General features: G+C 37.2%; 1 protein-coding gene across 9 annotated transcripts in view; it reads left to right on the forward strand.

Annotated features, from left to right (window-relative positions):
• Positions 1-18,820, forward strand: part of adgrl2a (adhesion G protein-coupled receptor L2a) — a 136,675-nt gene that overhangs the window by 95,504 nt on the left and 22,351 nt on the right. For all 9 annotated transcript variants that reach the window (XM_081358488.1, XM_081358489.1, XM_081358490.1 and 6 more), the window contains exons 6-15: positions 6,628-6,921; positions 7,392-7,495; positions 8,009-8,194; positions 9,948-9,986; positions 11,644-11,827; positions 12,795-12,917; positions 13,485-13,690; positions 14,420-14,593; positions 15,602-15,811; positions 17,215-17,435. In XM_081358488.1, the coding sequence (XP_081214614.1) occupies positions 6,628-6,921; positions 7,392-7,495; positions 8,009-8,194; positions 9,948-9,986; positions 11,644-11,827; positions 12,795-12,917; positions 13,485-13,690; positions 14,420-14,593; positions 15,602-15,811; positions 17,215-17,435 (1,741 nt within the window). The remainder of the gene's footprint in view (positions 1-6,627; positions 6,922-7,391; positions 7,496-8,008; positions 8,195-9,947; positions 9,987-11,643; positions 11,828-12,794; positions 12,918-13,484; positions 13,691-14,419; positions 14,594-15,601; positions 15,812-17,214; positions 17,436-18,820) is intronic.

An 18,820-nucleotide genomic window follows, 5' to 3' on the forward strand; every position in this document is an offset into this window, starting at 1 on the left:
GACAGAAATGTTTTATTATGTAAATACACACAGTTTTAGTTTAGTTTTATTGATTTATATAGCACATTTAATAACAGCAGAGTCGACTAAAGCGCTGCACAAAAGTAAAATAGAAACATAAAACAAATAACAGAATAAAATGAAACACAAATTTACCCAACAATAAAATAGTAAAAAGTAAAGTATTATACAGCAGATTACTCCAGCCCATAGGCAGTTTTAAAAAGATACGTCTTAAGCGATGATTTAAAAACCTGAAGTGATGAAGCAGATTGGATATACAATTATTCCACATTCTGGGTGCTACCACAGAAAATGCACGATTGCCCTTGAGTTTCAAGCGCGTCATTGGTACCGACAACAGCAAAGTATTTGATGACCTCAAAGGCCTATTGGTCTGATGGTAGGACAGAAGATCAGACAGGTATAGTAGGATGGTGCCAAGGTAACCAGTGACATGTACACAAACAATAATTTAAACTTCAAACTATAAAATAACCTTAAACTGAATTCTAAATCAAATTCTAAACTAATGCAAACTAATCAAAACAGGAGTAATACTTTCCCTCTTTCTAGTCCCTGTAAAGAGTCTGGCCGCCACATTTTGGACCAGCTGAAGGCGAGAAAAAGTATAGTTTTCAATGGCTAAAGAAAAAAACATCTCCCCTTAAGGTAGGATGAGAACCAAATTAAGGCTGTTCCCTTACATACAGTAAGAAAAGTCCATAACGAAATAGTGTTTACCCATATTAAATTATGTATTGTATTGTGCAGTGTTTTGTTTTAGGGTTCAAGAAAATGTCCATAAACTTAACGGATAATGACCGTACATTGTATATTTAATTAATTATTGAGGAAAAAGTTATATAAAAAGTTATATCAACACTAATTTATTCAATATTTGTAAGTGATGTGCATTTTTATGAAATATCACATTAGATTAAGAACATGCTAACTACAAACCATATAGAAATCAATTGTAAATTGAGTCTATTTTTTTTTCCTCGCAAATCATTCACTTTAATTTCAGCTTTAATTTCAGTTAAGACACTGCTTTAAAATGTGTCTATGTAAACCGTATACAGAAAAGCTTTGGAACAGAGCCAAAACACCTCTCGGAAGGCTGTGTATGACATTCATAATCATATTACTATCTGCACTACTTATTACATCAGACTTATTTTTGAGATCAGTATAGAGTCATTTCTAGCATGTGCTAGCAGCTTTGCTTTAGCCTGAAGCAATTGCTAACACTGAATTAAAACCATCGAACAAATTCATCCCTGCACAAGCAAGCAATTAAGTAAGAAATATCAACTCAATATCACTTCAGGTTCAAAGTATTAGGGGCTTCAATATAAAATTCATTGAACATTTCTCTAGGGTGTTACCTCGGAGGGTTCAAATCTTTCATTAAGGAAATGTTATCACATTGTTACCACAATGTATCCACTTGTGGTTCACACTTATGCGATGTGGCTGATTGAATATGCCCGTGTATGTTCTGCCTCTCTTTTAGCCGCCTGTAAAGGAAGTAATTAGCTCTACAATCAGTGCTGATGAAGGACAAAAACATGCTAATTTTACTAGCATTAGCTCCTGTGCAGTGCGCGGGTTGAATGATACCCCACCCCCCCATTCCCACTTGAATCTAATCTGCCATAATTTGTATACTGATGTGTTTTCTCTATTTTAGATGTGGTTATTATCTCATCATCTCAATAATCAGCTCACTCACACAGCCGTCAGAGTTGTGCTCTGTAGAGTTGATGTTTGCTCCACTTTACTTTGATAGCTGTGAAATTACCTTGATTTTGACTCACTGGTACAACGAACCACTAGATTATGTTAGACATGATAAGGCCTCTCATTTAAGTTAGAGGGCAAGATAAGCTCCTCCTTTTCAGGGATGGAGCGATTCTGAGATTAATTGTCAGGCTATTAAGTAAATCACATTCCTGGCCTATACAGTCTTGCATAGCCAGACTTTTGACATTTGGAATAATCTGGTCCACTTTTGTTTTGTTTTTATGTGCTGTTTAGGGACAGGTTAATTTGAAACAATTATTACCACTATAATAGATTAAAGGGTTAGTTCACCCAAAAATTAAAATTCTGTCAGTAATTACTCACCCTCATGTTGTTCCAACCGCGTAAGACCTTCGTTCATCTTCGGAACACAAATTAAGATATTTTTGATGAAATCTGAGCCATGTTTCACTCCTCCATAGGCTTCTATGTGACCGAAACTTGCTGGCCCAGAAAAGTTATTAAAGAGATCGTTAATATAGTCCAAGTGACTCCAGTGGCTCAATCTTAAGTATATCAAGCGACGAGAATACTTTCTGTGCGCAAAAACAAATAAAAATAACGACTTTATTCCACTTTTCATTTCCTTCTCTCTGGGCCTCTAGTTGGTTCGCGTAGTCTTTTTGCGCACAATGCGTAGCGCGTCTGTGTTACACGTCACCACGTAGGCTCACTATTGGCCGACGCCGGTCATGTGTGTGTTGCGTGATGACGTGCAACACAGACGCACAGCGCAAAAACACTACGAGGCCCGGAGAGAAGGAAATGAAAAGTGGAATAAAGTCGTTATTTTTGTTTGTTTTTGCGCACAAAAAGTATTCTCGTCGCATGATAAACTTAATGTAGTGCCACTGTAGTTACTTGGACTATTTTAACGATGTTTTAATAACTATTCTGGGCCGGTGAGTTTCGGTCACACTGGAAGCCTATGGAGGAGTCAAAATTCTGTCAGATTTCATCAAAAATATCTTAATTTGTGTTCCGGAGATGAACGAAAGACTTACATGGTTGGAACAACATGAGGGTGAGTAATTACTGACAGAATTTTCATTTTTGGGTGAACTAACCCTTTAAGTTACACATAATAATAATAATAATAATAATAATAACTAGAAAAAAAAATCAAACCTCTACAGACTGTGCTGAAAATTATATCAGCTTTATAACAGATCAGATTATACTATCGTATTTATTTGATTCAGAAAACAATAATTACAGTTCTGCTTGTGTACAGTATATCTAGTTTACTTGACGCAACTAGCAGAAATACTCCAATAACTACATCAATTACTGCAGAAGGTCAGTATTAAGTGTGGCTTATTTGTTTGCCACTGATACTATTTGGCTTAATTAGAGTTATTCATTTAGAAATTAAACTCTTACATTTTGTCTGACTGTAATGATCACAATATTCTGGCTGTAAATACAGACCGTTTTTTTATTTTTTATTTAAGCTCTCCGCTGAAAGGAGACCTATTCTTCTCTGGTCCTTTGAATTCTGACTCACTTCGTTTGACACAGAACAACAGATCATACCCAGCCACAGACACAAATAGGCCTGATACTGTTTTGACTTTTCTAGCAAATATAACATTTTGTTGAATGACCAGTGAAAGAAGACGTTTAACATTCTGAAAATGATGGTTGGCAATCTCAGGAGATCAAACACAATATTATGAGTGCTGTTTAATTTTCTGTTAATTTTCTATGAAATTTGCTATTTAATTTTATTGTTGTTGTGTATTTTACTTTCTGGTAATACATATTAAATATAATTTTAAATGTATAAAATATTATGTATTTTGTTGAATGCATACCACACACCTGCCAGAATCCTTGATTGGTTGCTTGTTTGCTGGCTTGATATATTGTTCCTTCATGTTGAATGCAGGCATAACATATTAGTGTGATATCTCATAAAAAATCTAAATGGCATCATAGATGCCGTTTGTTGAAAGAGAAAATGATTAAAACTAGCAGCATATTCATACTGGGATCATAATGGGGAATCATCTTGATGTGAAAGAGACAGACAGCATTTATATTTGCCATCTGAATCGGGGTGGAAAACGCACATTACGCTGCTTGCCACTTAATCTAATGTTTGCTCGTCATTAATGGAATTAGTTTGACACTGATTGTGATAATTGCCATGTGATATTACACTGCTGATGGTCTGCAAAATTTATGCAGAGCCTGCTCTTCTCCTGCCTGCAAAAATACTGTTTTGGGTTCAGAAGACCACTAATGGATTTGGCTTTATTTTAGTCTCACTTCTACTCCCAATTGGAGAGATTGTTCTGTGGCCTCTATTTTTGTTAAAGACCTTCCTTCGATTAAAAATGATTGCTTTTGATACAGCTACAATATCTATTAGATGCCATTTTTCACCTTGTGAGCTTCACCTCTTTTTGCCCACACCTCTCAATCTGTCTCTAGGTGCTATTTTAAACCCCTCCTCCAGCCCAACCATTTACTCTTGTCACCAGCCCTCCCACATTTAGCTCCTCCCCAGATAACAAAATTCCCCCCCCCCAGTTAATTCTCATTTAGCCTCTCCCACGTGCCCAGTATAACTTCATTTAGACAATTTCCCCTCCCTCTCTGTTTTTTTTTTATTTATTTTTTTATATATTTTTTTGTAGTTCTCACAATGAAAATTTAGTAATTTAGTCAGATAAGTGGATGTTTTCTGAATTTGACTAAATTTTCAGGACCGGGCAAACATTTTAATAAACATAGAAATGTCTATTTTTTTTTTTTTATGTTTGGGTTAGGGTAAGGTTGAAAAAAAAAGTATAATTAGCTCCTTGTAAAAACAAAATAAGTTACTGGAAATTCCCCACCATACTAGAGCTAGTACGTGGGGGCTTATTAGCACAACTTAATTTGAATATTTGGGTTGAAATTGTTCTGTTGCGAAGATAATATTTCTTCTTTTTTGACATTGAACTGAAGATTCCTTTGAGCTTAATGGGAGTCAGACACATTTTCATTACAGCACTGCAGATGTACTTGTCTTAAGAAAAATTGCCTTTGTTACAACAAAGAGAAAATTAATACTTCTACCCATAAATCAGATTTCAAAGGTGTTCTGTTAAATAATAACATACGTCTAGGTGCTAAGAAAGCTGACTAAGTATTCATTTACTGCCTGCATGTTCAGTGTTCAGCACAATCCACACTGCAATTAAACCTAAAGCACAAAGGACAATAGTGTCACACATCTTTCACAAAAAGTGCCATTGTACTAGGATGCTTCTTTTGGAATTGACACTGGTCATTATTTTAGTCTGATCAGTAGGGAAATTCTCTTTCTTAAAGGGATAGTTCACCCGAAAATGAAAATTCTGTCATCATTTACTCTCCCTCAAGTTGTTCCAAACCTGTATCACTTTCTTTCTTCTGCTGAACACAAAAGAAGATATTCTGAAGAAAGTCGGTAACCAAACGACTGATGGACCCCATTGACTTCCATAGTAGGAAAAAAAAAATACTATGGATGTCAATGGGGACCAGCAACTGTTTAATTACCAACCTTCTTTAAAATATCTTCTTTTGTGTTTAGCAGAAGAAAGGAAATCATACAGGTTTGGAACAACTCGAGGGAGAGTAAATTATGACAGAATTTTCATTTTTGGGTGAACTATCCCTTCACAATTCATCAGTACACATTATTCTGCCTGAACGACTTTTTTGGATCATGTAACCTGAGCATGGATAATGTTGCCTAATAGACAAATAGTTATGGCTACAGAATATTTAGTAAAATGGGTTGCGCTTCTCTCATCTGTGGTTTAATTCTGGAACATTGAGCTTAAGCTTGTTTTACAGCCATCATGACAAACAGCCAGAATCTGGAGTGAAAACCCAATAATAGCACACCAGTCATGCCAACCGTGTCAAAACTCACACATGGATGAAAACTGTAAAGATGGGGGTCTACAGGTCTACATTGCAACTGTTTTTGCTCAGTTTTTATCTGAACCAGAGCTCTGGCTGGCCAGTTGACACTAATTCACAGTAGGTCACATCTAACCTCAAAAAGAAAGCCTTTTCTTTCACTTGATCAGCCTTTTTCCTCTCACAAACATAGATGGAGATTCTCTCAAACCAATACTGTGCTAAAATCTCTCACACTTCTATAAGCCACTTTATCACTGGGTTTGTTGGCTGTGCACTGTCATTCAAAGCATCTGGTTAGAAAGCAGCGGGTGAGGTTCAGAGGGATTTTTGGGTTCATGTAAAGGAAGAACCAATGCAAACTGCAAAGAATATTGAATTATCTGGGACCCAAACCCTTTAGTTCATGTATGAATGTATTTCTGGTTATCATTATGTAACTTTCTAGGTAGGAAAAACGTAATAACATTTTTTAAGTGTGGCCTGCAAACTTTGCTCAGTTTTCGCTGATATGTGTACCATGTTTTTCTTGCCTGTGGCAATACATTAGTTATACAGTATATTATGATTATGAAATAAAGAGACAGGAACAAAGAAAGAGAGGGTGAGAGAAAATATACTGTATGTTCAAACAACTAAGCGATTCAGCTCTTAAATAAGTTCTTGAGATATAACAGAGCCTGAAGGTCTTGTAGGCAAGAATATTTTATTTCATAATTATTATTTTTTTATTAAGCATTATACAGTGAGAATTATATCTCAGGATAAAAAAAAATAATAAAAAAAATCTGTATTTTTCTCCAGATAAGACAAGGTATTTCAGATGACAAGATGATATTTCAAGCAATAACAAAAACAACCAAACCATGTCATAATTTGCGTCTAATTACTAACTTTACCCATTATTCTTTTTAGCACCACCTATCCCAGAGGCATCCACAACACCAAAGTTACTAAAACCAACAACCACTACAACAACCACTACTCAGCCGAGAGGTCAAGTGACTACTGTTACCACTACAGGGACCAGAGCTGTTAATAAGACACCCAAATCACCAGCTGTACTTCCCCAAACCACCACACCACCCTCACTGGAGTCTTTCCCTCCACCTGAGCGCTTCTGTGAGAGCGTAGAGCTTAGGGAGATACTGTGGCCGCAGACACAGAGGGGCATGCTGGTGGAACGACCCTGTCCCAAAGGAACTCGAGGTGGGTGCATGTACCTGTTGGAGTGTAACACACTGCAGTTTCTCCGCTCAGGGCTCTTTGAATTGCTATCAGTCACACACAAGTTATTTTGATATGCATTTTTGCCGATAGGCACAGAGAAATGTGTCTATTCTCTTAGGATCGACTTCATCAACATTTGAATAAAGCAACAAAGCCATGAGAGGCCAAGTGTTACTGTGATTTTACCACAGCTTGTTAACAAAGGTGTTTACTACAATTATTTGTTGATAATAATTAACAATAGTTAATGTCCATCTATTTATTGGTAAGTAGCCACGTAATAATCAAAATGATGTACAGTCAATTGGTCCTTATTGGTAGCTTCAAATCGTAAAGATCAAACAATATTATTTTAGAGCTTAAACAAACTATATTGTTCTTGCATACAAAGGACTATTAGTACAAATGCAGCTAATAATAATGATAATGATGATGTCCTTTTTAAACAGGTACTGCCTCCTACCTATGTGTTCTCTCCACTGGGACCTGGAACCCAAAAGGCCCAGATCTGAGCAACTGTACTTCCCACTGGGTGAATCAAGTCGCTCAAAAGGTTTGTAGTTCCAGAACATTTCTGTTCTCGCAGAATGAGGAGCAAAAAAATGTGGCAATTTTTAGAGCATAACATCATAAAAATAAAATACTCTCCAGTGCCATATTTTGGAGCTCATTCTTTCTGTCATCCCTTGTTAAGACGTAGACTCACAGCCTTCAAACATCCAACAGGGATCCTACAGATTGATCTGGTGCACGTTCCAGTGTGTTCTTTTGTGTTAATGTACGATGCTTCCTGTAAATAGAATGAATGTGCACAATGGGACATCAAACTTCCTACAGTACAGCCACAAAAAACTAAAGTTGCAGAAATGCCTTAGCCATTGAAACACAGGAAGTGTTTCCAAATGCTCTTCCAAAGTGTTACCAGTTTCTAATGATAGCTGTATTTGCTCACGGGGGCTGTTGCTGAATCAGCATGGTGATGTCATAATGGGAGTCAAGAGCCTCGTAGATACAAAATGATATTTTTCAGAGCCATGCTGTGAGGTTAATTTGTGTAATCTCTCAGATCCGGAGTGGGGAAAATGCAGCCAACCTGGCGAACGAGCTGGCCAAACATACCAAAGGAGCCATTTTTGCCGGTGACATTAGCTCTACCATGAGGCTCATGGAGCAGCTGGTGGATATTCTAGACGCTCAGTTACAGGAACTGCGACCCAGCGAGAAAGACTCCACCGGCCGCAGCTTCAATAAGGTATTAACAAGATTTCATTTTCAACATGATTATTTTAATAGGCAGCAGCATGCATTGGTCTCTTTCAGAGGCACTTTGCTTAAAGGACACTTGACTGTTAAACAGCATCAAACTCATTTTGTTACACCCCATTGTGCTTTTAGAGAATCAAAAATAGAATAAATGCACTGACCGAAGCGAATCCCTCAGTGCAATTTGCGTACTAGCCATCCTAAATATGTCTAATTAGAATTAGTGTGCCTCCGTATGATGACATGTGTGCATCCGTACATACATTTTGAACTAATATAACTTGTTGAGCAACAGGAGATGATTTTTTCAGTTGTAAAAATGGTGAGGTGTGTTTGAAGCTGCTGCAGCAGTTTTTAAATGCACAAATGAAAATGAATGACAAGGTTGAAATGAGAGAAGGATAAAAAGATTAAGAAATAATGAATATTTAGGCAATATATTTAGATGCAAACACAAAAGGTACATGACATTGGGTGGCTATGGTTTCACGGCACAATTATATAATATGGCAATATGTCCCAATATTAGCGCACTGTCTTACTGCACACTTTCATTTTCACTTCACCAGAATAGTACATATTTTAGTGCATTTTACAAGTATGCTAATTAGAATGCAGCCTCAGTAACTTTCTGAAAGTAGGTCACAAGGAAATGAATGAAGCCAGTTATCAGTTTACGGAAAATATTAGCTGGATCTATATAAAACCTTTGCATTGCATTTAAAATTCATATGTAAGACCACTTTATGTTCTTAACTGCATACCAACCCTTCTGGTTACTGGCCGATATGTAACATTTACTTCAATCATAAGTGATCATCTTTGGCGGCCTACATTCATCAAACATGAGTTGTAAAGATGTATGGCTCTATTAAGTAATGCTTCTGAGCATATATTTAATAGAAATCACTTGGTGGGGTTGGACACTAGTTGTTAAAGGAATCATTTATTCATGAACCCATTCCAAATCCATATGACTTTTGTTTTGTCCTTCCATTGAACTAAACTTTAATGAATATATATATGTCATTTTTCCTGACTGTAAACTCTGTTATCTAACCTGGATCTCAACCTTTGGCTCTAACAAAGCACCAACTTTTCTAGCCTAACCACTATTTCTAACCCTCAGCTTTACTCCTAACCTCCAACCCTATCCAATCCCAACCCCTTCTCTTAGCTAAGCTTATCTTAGCTATCCCCAACCCTGATCTCGATCTTATAGAGTTGAACCACACCTTGATATAGACAATATGCGTGTGCATATTGTTTAGCATATGTTTTGCATAGGACTCACAATTTAAAAACCTACCTTTTAATTCCTATTACTAACCATCACCTTTACTCGCAACCTTAACCTCTTCTCTTAATTCAGCTTTCACATTAATTCCCCAACCCTGATCTCAATCCACACTGTGTGTAAACCACACATTGATTTAGGCAATCTGTGTCTGCATATTGTTTTGCATATGTTTCATTTGCATATTTCAGATAGTTATATTTTACTTTGCAAGAGCACCTTTTGGTTTTGAAATCACCAGACTAAATTGTTGTTCTCAAAGCAAGGCAACTCTGTACACCCTTACATTCATTCGTTACATGATTTCATCATAGCAGATCCAACTGCTATACTGTTTCTGAAGTGCTTGTGGATTGGAGAACCCATTAGTATACCATCAACCTTTCTAACTGTGTTTCTTTGGTCTGTTTTTGTTCTTGTGTGTGTCCTCTCTCAAATGAAAAAGCTTCAAAAGCGAGAAAGGACGTGCAGGGCGTATATGAAGGTATATCTGTGCTACGCTACTATGGTTTTCACTTGTTTCTGTACTCTCTCCTCTTCTTTTTCTGCTATTGTTTCTCAGCATGGTCCTGTGTCCCTTCATTCTCACTGTTGCCACAGCATTTCACTCCGCCAGTGTCTGTCTTCATTCCTGGGGGTTGAATATTTCACTGGATTGGAAATTATGCGGCTGCAATTTTTATGCCCAGTTCATGACTTTTTATGTGTTTGTTGGTGGTCTGTTTATTTATTTTTCATTTTTTTTTATTGTTAAAGTCAAGTGTTAATATTTGTTGACGTGTGCTTGATTTGCAGGTTGGTGGTGCATGTGTTGTTGATGCGCTCAACTTGTTCTTATTTGTTGTAAAGGGTAGATGTCAATTTGTGATGCTTGAAATCTATTGATTGCTACATTGTTTTTTCCACACCATCCTGAGCTGCTAAAGATTTTAGACCTACCAAAAAAAAAAAAAAAAAAAAAGTATGACAGAAAAGATTATGTAGAGATCAGATGAAATGCATGATTCTGTTTTGGAAAGGCACATCTGTGTAAACTAATTAAGCAACTGTGAAACCCTGGACCGTGACGATGCATATATCATCTTTTAATTTTATTGGTGTGCAGGAGCAAAAAACGATTTAGCATTAAGAGTAGTTCAAAATGACCATACAAATGTGGTAAATTAAAGCTGTAAATGCAGTTTATTATCATATGAGTCAGAGCTGCAAAACCAATCGGATGAACAATAATTATCAAAGAGGCGACAAGTATGAATCGATATTTTAGTCTGGTGGTGCATGTGTGCACTAGCTCTGATTGATCAGTATGAGAATGTAAGTCTGTGAGGTGTAAGTTGTTTTTTTTTGTTTTGTTTTTTTGTGTGTGTGTGTGTGTGTGTGTGTGTTTTTTTGCTTGTTTTTTGTATAATTGAACCAAACATTTGGGGAAGCTGTTTTATTGATATCATATGTTATTATTGAAAATATTATTAGAATATCCAGCATAAAACCATTATCTTGAAGTGAATTTTTTTGAAGTGAAATATGTAATTTCTCTGTCATTAGTAGAACCAAACTGAATTGCCTAATGAAGGGCCTCATTGTATCAAACAGATTGTGATTCAGCTTTCTGTCGCTAATGGTGCAAAAAAAGTCACCTCACTGTTAAAGCAAAAATGAATGGAAGAAAGAAATTCTCTGTCAGTGTTAACAAGTGGCTATTTTCTTCATTTTAGATTTGTGCATCATAAAGACCTAGAGACATTACTGTGTTTTCATATTGAAAGCAGGATCAAATGGATGATATTTTAAAATAGTGGTCTTTGCCTTCAGTTCTGATGACACAGAACAATGGTATCTTTATCTTAAAGGACACATTTATAAGGTGTCGTGACTGGCTGTCTTTCTTTACCGCATATGTGTCCGTTTATGTGCTTGAAGAGCCTTTGACATTCAATACTGCACTTCTGAGACAGACAGAGCATGTCGGGCACATTTCTGCAGTCTGTTTTTATGTGTGTCACCTGATAACGACCTAAAACAAAGTGTGCATGTTTGCTTTCATTTGGGCACGGGCAGACAGCTGCTGATAAAGTCAAGGCTTTGACATTTGACCTTATTACAGTGGTTAGTGCTGACACAAGCGTCTCATTGGGCTGCAGGCTATCGTGGATACAGTCGACAACCTCCTCAGACCGGAGGCTCTGAAATCGTGGCGAGATATGAATACCACGGAGCAGACGCACGCCGCAACTATGTTACTGGACACCCTGGAGGAAGGAGCTTTTGTCCTTGCTGACAATTTAATGGAACCGGCCATCGTGAAAGTACCAGCCAATAATATAAGTGAGTATGAGAGATGTGCAAATCTAAGAGAACTGACAACATAAAAGGCTTATTTTGCTGCTGATCAGTTTGAGTTTTCAAATATGATTCAGCCGTGAAATTTTAATAACAGCATCCACTAACACACGGGTAGTTGACACAAAATACTTTTGGGAAGTTGACGTGTCCTGCAGTGTGGCATGCTAAACTCCATCTCGTACTATTTTAAACAGCATTTTCCTAATTCCTTTATTACTGTTATGCATGCAGCTTTTACGACCTCATATTAATTGAGACTCTACATGGAATATTTCTACTTCATTCATTTGCCACGCCGCAGGACCTTTTAAAAATGAAGTGAAGGCAAAAATGTGATTAAAAATGGTGTGTAAAGAATTTTTGACCAGTTACTGGACCTTTACACTTTCCCTTATAAACTTTTATTTCTTATATACCGTTGGGAATAATAAAGACCAAGGACCTACCAATCAACACTTGAATTTAGGCTTAAATGAAAATAGGTTATGGGGTGAATTCACTTTTTTTTCATTGGTATACGCTGCACCATATTTCAAAGTCATTATATTCAGCACAAACATCCCTCCCTCCTATGTAAATGAGGCGCATTACATATTGTGCCTTATTTACAGACGATAATAGGGAATTTTTGTTGATCATGAGATCACCTAGTCATCAGGTGATGGAGAAGATATGGAGTAGACAAGCACACTAAAAAAAAAAAAAAAAGGAAAAAAAAAATGCTAGTAAAGTAAGCCATATTGCGATAGTCTGCACTTCAAATTCAGAATAACGTTATGCAAATTGCGCTCAGCACAGATTTTGTGGGTGCGTTTTCATTGCTAACTAATTTGCATAATTCCTTTAGTGATTCGAACAACTCAGATAGTGCATGCAAATAAACCACCCCCCTTATTTTTTCTCTGTTTCCGCTTGGTGAACTAACATTTTGAAACATTTGTCTCTGCAGTTCTGGATGTTTACGTGCTGAGCACAGATGGGCAGGTTCAAGATTTCAGGTTTCCCCAGAGCGGCAGGGGTGGTATTTCTATCCAATTGTCTTCCAATACTGTGAAACTCAACAGTCGTAATGGTATGTTCCAGCCTACGCACACATATACGGTCATTGAACTGCATTAGTCCAGTGAGAATAAGAACATATAAGATCCAACTTCTCCTGTAACTATGGAGATAGAAATGCTCTCATGGTCAGAGAAAGATCTGAACATTGATGTGAACATACTGCTCAACATATGTTGTTTTCGACAAACATAACTGCGTCTGCTGTTGGGTCACTTTGAAAAAAAAAAAATGACTGAGGTTAGAAACTTTTGTGGGGTATATACATTTATGGGACTATTATGTTTTCTGGTATACTTGGGTGACTGCAAAATTCACTAATGAATTTGAAATTTACAAATATACTTGAATGATAAATGATTATTTATTTTTGGATTTACAGTAGGCTACTGAGAACTGGTATTTTAAATGTCATAAGAATAATCTCACATTGCAAAATCCTATTCCTAATAAGCTTAATTATTCAAAACATTAATTTAGGGCTGAAGGAAAACCCAGATTTCTTCTTGACAGTTTTTGTGAGGCTCACTGACATAATAGACTGTAATGAGAAGTAAGGTGTGCCATTATCTCTTTGCAGGTGTTGCCAAGTTGGTTTTTGCCCTTTATAAGAACCTCGGGCAGTTTCTTAGCACGGAGAATGCAACAATGAAGCTCGGCCACGAGGCTAACGGACGCAACCTCTCCGTGGCTGTGAATTCCGACGTCATTGCCGCCTCCATAAACAAAGAATCCAGTCGTGTATTTATATCGGAGCCTGTGATTTTCACCCTGGAGCACATCGATGTGAGTGCAAGCAATAAACAAACAAAGGGGTCGTAAAAGCAGCAGGATAGCAAAGCAAGACAGCGAAGAAAATAAAATAAAAGCAGTCTCAATTCAAACACCCTACAAGGTCACAGAGGGGTTTATTTAAGCCATCGAACATGAAATTAACAAAGTCTGAACCAATGATTATTACCAGCCTAGACCAAATTCTTAATGAAAACTAATTCGTTTGTCGACATTAGGATGTAAATGATGCAATTTCCTTTTTTTGGAGTGGAAAATTAACTCCCAGATTAGCTATACAATGCAGGATGAAATTACCAGAGGACCAATTATCATCTCGCTCTCTTTTAAAGTGTCAGGAACACTCCCAGAGGAGACCCGGCTTGATTTTTGCTCTCTATCAAAGTAATTGTGTGATTTCCACAGACATGCCTTCAAACCATTCTGCCCCCTGTTAGCACCTCATATAATCAATGGTCCCATGCTAGATTTCGCAGTCATTTAACCTTATTAGATTCTTTAGTCGTTTATGTGAGAACACACACTGCGCATTCAAAAGAGTGTTTGATATGGCCAGCGTATCATTTGCGAAAGAATGAACGGCAACACTCAGAGTGAATTACAATGCCGTTTCTCATATGTTTATGTGCGGGTGCCATTATCAGAGGGACAGCTACTAAATACCAATTTATTATCATATGCTAACTCATGAGGAATATTTCTGTCTCCTCCTGTCGATTACAGATGCAGCATTACTATAACTCAAACTGCTCTTTCTGGAACTACTCTGAGAGAACCATGATGGGATACTGGTCCACTCAGGGCTGCAAACTCATCCACGCCAATAAAAGTCACACCACCTGCTCCTGTAGTCATCTCACCAACTTTGCGGTGCTCATGGCTCATCGAGAGCTGCTGGTAAGATGTGATCTTCATAAATATTTAAGCTTTTGTCCGTGTGTTACTGTGAAACCCAGCTGTTATAATAGACACCGCCAACACTCATCTGCTTCTCTAAGCCAAACACTATACCAACGGATAACTCGCTGGGTTGCAGACAGCTGAAAACCACCCTATTTAAAAGTTTTTAGATCACTTTTAGTATTAGTAAATGTTCATTCAAACAAAAACAGTTAGAATTAGTTTTAAACTGTTATGGTTTAAAACTGACATTTTTGTTCCACTAGTGTTACCAAATGGAATCGTAAAATCAAAACCATATAAAGTTGTCTAATCATGAAAATCGAAAATCGATGTATTATCTGTTTTAAATATATATTTTTGTTTTGTTTACTTGTTTATTTTTTGATTGTTACGTACACGTACATTATTTGTTGGATGTTATATTTTGTATATCTTCTAGACATCAAGCTCTTTATTTCAAAAGAGAAAGGAAAATTCTGTAACACTTTATGGTAACACTTTATTTTACAGTGTTATTGTTACATATGTTACATGTAGTTACTATAGTAATAACTATAAATTATGCATAATAACATGCAACTAACCCTGAACCAAACCCTAATCCTACCCCAACCCTATATTAAGTGCATGTAGTTAATTAATATTACTCAGTACTTAAATGTCTAATTACACTGTAATAATGACACCTTAAATTAAAGTGTAACCCACTTTATTTTAAGGTGGCGGTTACACGTTACTACATGTACTTACTATAGTAATAACAGTATATTATGCATAATTACAAGTAACTAACCCCAAACCAAACCTTAACCGTAACTCTCTAGTAAGTATATGTAGTTAATTAATAGTACTTATTTGAGTTAGTACAATGTAACTACGTCACCTAAAAATAAAGTATAACTGAAAAAAAAATTCATTAGATGCCCTCTATAATTTACTCAGTTGGTGAATGTGATCTGCATCAAAATTTTCTCACTCTATCTCTGTTTGTGTGTTTCTCAGGGTGCAGATGCAGTCCAGGAGCTGCTGTTGAGCGTCATCAGTCGTGTGGGTATCGTGGTGTCCCTCATCTGTCTGGCTATGAGCATCTTCACTTTCTGTTTCTTCCGTGGGCTGCAGAGTGACAGGAACACAATCCACAAGAACCTATGCATCAACCTGTTCATTGCTGAGCTCATCTTCCTCATCGGAATCGACATGACGGAGCCCAGGGTAATGTTACCTTGAATGGATGTGATGTTTTCAGCTAGTCTCATGGAAATGTCTTGAGATGTGTCCACAACATCCAAAACAAATTTTTTGAAGGGGGTTCCAGAGAATTCTAGCTGCATTTTGACACATGATTATAGTTTTTCAGGCTTACTGGATGCTTGTGAGTCAGTAACTTGTCACTTTTTGTCCAGAATTTTTCTTTTCTTTTATGATGCTTAAAAAATAAAAACATAGTTTCATTAATATTTTTGAATACTCCTAATATATATAGAGATACAGAATATGATAATAGGTAGTTGGTCCTCCCTTTTCATTTGGGAAGGCTTTACACATTTGTTTGAAATGGGGTGGGGGTGGGGGGGTGGGGGGTTCTCCTATTTAAACATAAGAGCTATACTATTACTATACATTGGCCTGGTTTCACACACAGGGCTTAGAATAAACCAGGATTAGAATACATACGAGCGAGTCGCTCTAATGGCGGAAGCCATGTTGCGCCTCCATCTTGAAAATACATTAGCCAAAGAGGGACATACCTGGAAATTCTCATGACTGCCGGCAGATTTGTGCATCTTGAGACAAAACAATGGCACTGACATATTTTTAGATATGCCAGTGCAAGTTGCGTTCAGTTAAAACAGCTCAAACATGCATTGTAGTCTAGGACTATAGGCTTAAGCCTTGTCTGTGAAACCGGGTGATAATGTGTTCAGTGGGGTTCAGGTCTGGGCTTTGTGTAGGACAGTCAAGTTCTTTCACACCAGTAAACCATTTCTCGCCAATTTATTTGCAAGGAGCATTATCATCCTGGAACAGAAAAGACCCCAAACTGTTGCCAAAAAGTTGGAAGCACACAATTCTCTAGACTGTCGTTTTATGCCATAGATTTAAATTTGTCTTCACTGGTATTAAAGGGCTCAGCCACAGCCATTCATTAAAAGGAGATCCACATACTTTTGGCTGTGTACTTGCTGGTTACATTATGTGAAATTTTTAGAGCCATTAAATCAAAACTGACGTTGAAAGTGTTATAAAAGTATGAAACCAACATAAATATATATATATATTGACAGCTTTTGTCTGGAATTTAGTAAAAGAAAAAAATGCATTTCACATATACACTGATTATGTTTTAAATGTGTGAATTTGAATCATTTTTATAAACCCTTTGTGGGGCTTAAACTTTAAAATGTAAATGTCAAAATGTAATTTAACTGCCCTTGGTTAGTAATAAAGAAATACATGTCATTACATTACATAAAAACAGAGCCATTGCATCAAAACAATAAAAAAAAAATAAAAAAAACATGAATACATTTTTTTTTTTTTTTTTTACTTGGTATGTGCAATTGAAACTAGATTTTCTAGTTTATTTGTCTTTGACCCTTGCATTTGTCCCACAGATGGCCTGCTCCATAATTGCAGGAATACTGCATTACTTCTTTCTGGCGTCTTTCGCCTGGATGTGTTTGGAGGGGGTTCAGCTCTATCTGATGCTGGTGGAGGTCTTTGAGAGCGAATATTCACGCAGGAAGTATTTCTACATGGCGGGATACCTCCTCCCCGCTGTGGTTGTGGGCGTGTCCGCTGCTGTAGACTATAGGAGCTACGGGACCAAGAAAGTGTAAGTGAACATTTTCTTTGATTTTTTCTTTAAATGAAATGCTGTCTGCGGGAGTGTACCACTTTAACGGTTCCATAGGTACCACACACACACACACACACACACACACACAAAAAGTCTTCAGAGGATGCCTTACAGTACAAAATGCGGTTTCCAGGCAAGGCTGCATGCGTTAGTGTCTTTTGTTCAAAGAGTCTCTGGTGACCTGTTGTTTGTAAATGCTCTCTAACGCAGACGAGGGCCGCATGAGAAAGAGGCTTTTACGCAGATTAATGGCAGTGCTTCAGCCCTGCATGGGCTCTTGGGTTGCTCCTTATAACACATAAACAGGTGGATGTGTGCCGGCCCTGCATGCCACGTCATTTTCTTTTAATACTGAGCACTGTGGTTTGCTTTAGATTAGTTTATATTGGTATGAAAGTGATGCTTGTAGCATTGCATTTGTCTCAGATGTTTCTTTGGTTTCTTAGAGCGCTGTAACATCGACAGTTTATATGATCAGTGTTTCCTGCTGGAAGTCGCACTCTGGAGAAACTGGATCCGTTACAGGAAATTACAGGTCTTTGAGCAAAGTTAAATAAACTAATGCGGAATCAACCCATATAAAACACTGTAACGTAACCCACACAAGCCTGTCTCAGTAACAGATATCATCCTCAGTGTGTATGTTTATTCCCACTGTTTTCAAAGGCAAGCATCTCTAATATGATAATTAAGGTGCAGGTTTTGAATCCTAACCCTAATACCCGAAGCATTCTCTATGCAAGAACATGAATGCAAAAACTGCTCGATTTCATGCGTTAATACATTCCAAGATATGTCAGAATGCATTTCACACTATGATGCAAGTGTCTGCTTGTTAAGTTAGATGTCATGTGTCACAGATTCCAGGTCCCCAATGCTCTATCAGATGCCAAAAGCAAACAACAAACAGTGCTAATATACAGTCACAGTATGACTATATATATATACATGATTTAAAAACAAATTATTTTTCCCATAGTGTGCATTGTTATTGTTCCCTTTTTTACCCTCTGTTTGAAACTGTTTTATTTCTCTTTAAAACCCACCTTTTTAGCCCAGTCTAATCTAATTGGTCAGTTGGCCCAGTCAACCACTTACAGTGTGTCCGATATGTAACATATGTAACCATAAACTATCATATCTATGGTATCTATGGCGTTGGTATTGAAAGTCCACCCATGTAAGTGTGTTTCGCTAGATATAGCGAAATCACTTACCCAACTGATCTCTGGGGGCGGGCCAAATCAGCCAGTAGGCAGGCATTATAATAGGTTAAACTGTCTTCTTCTATAGTCATTTTTCTCCATAGTCAGTTCTTTCAAAAGATAGTTTTATCAGCTTTCCATTTTTCACCTGGTGAA

The sequence above is a fragment of the Scardinius erythrophthalmus genome, assembly GCF_964197995.2.
Source record: "Scardinius erythrophthalmus genome assembly, chromosome: 25".
Classification (NCBI taxonomy): Eukaryota; Metazoa; Chordata; class Actinopteri; order Cypriniformes; family Leuciscidae; genus Scardinius; species Scardinius erythrophthalmus.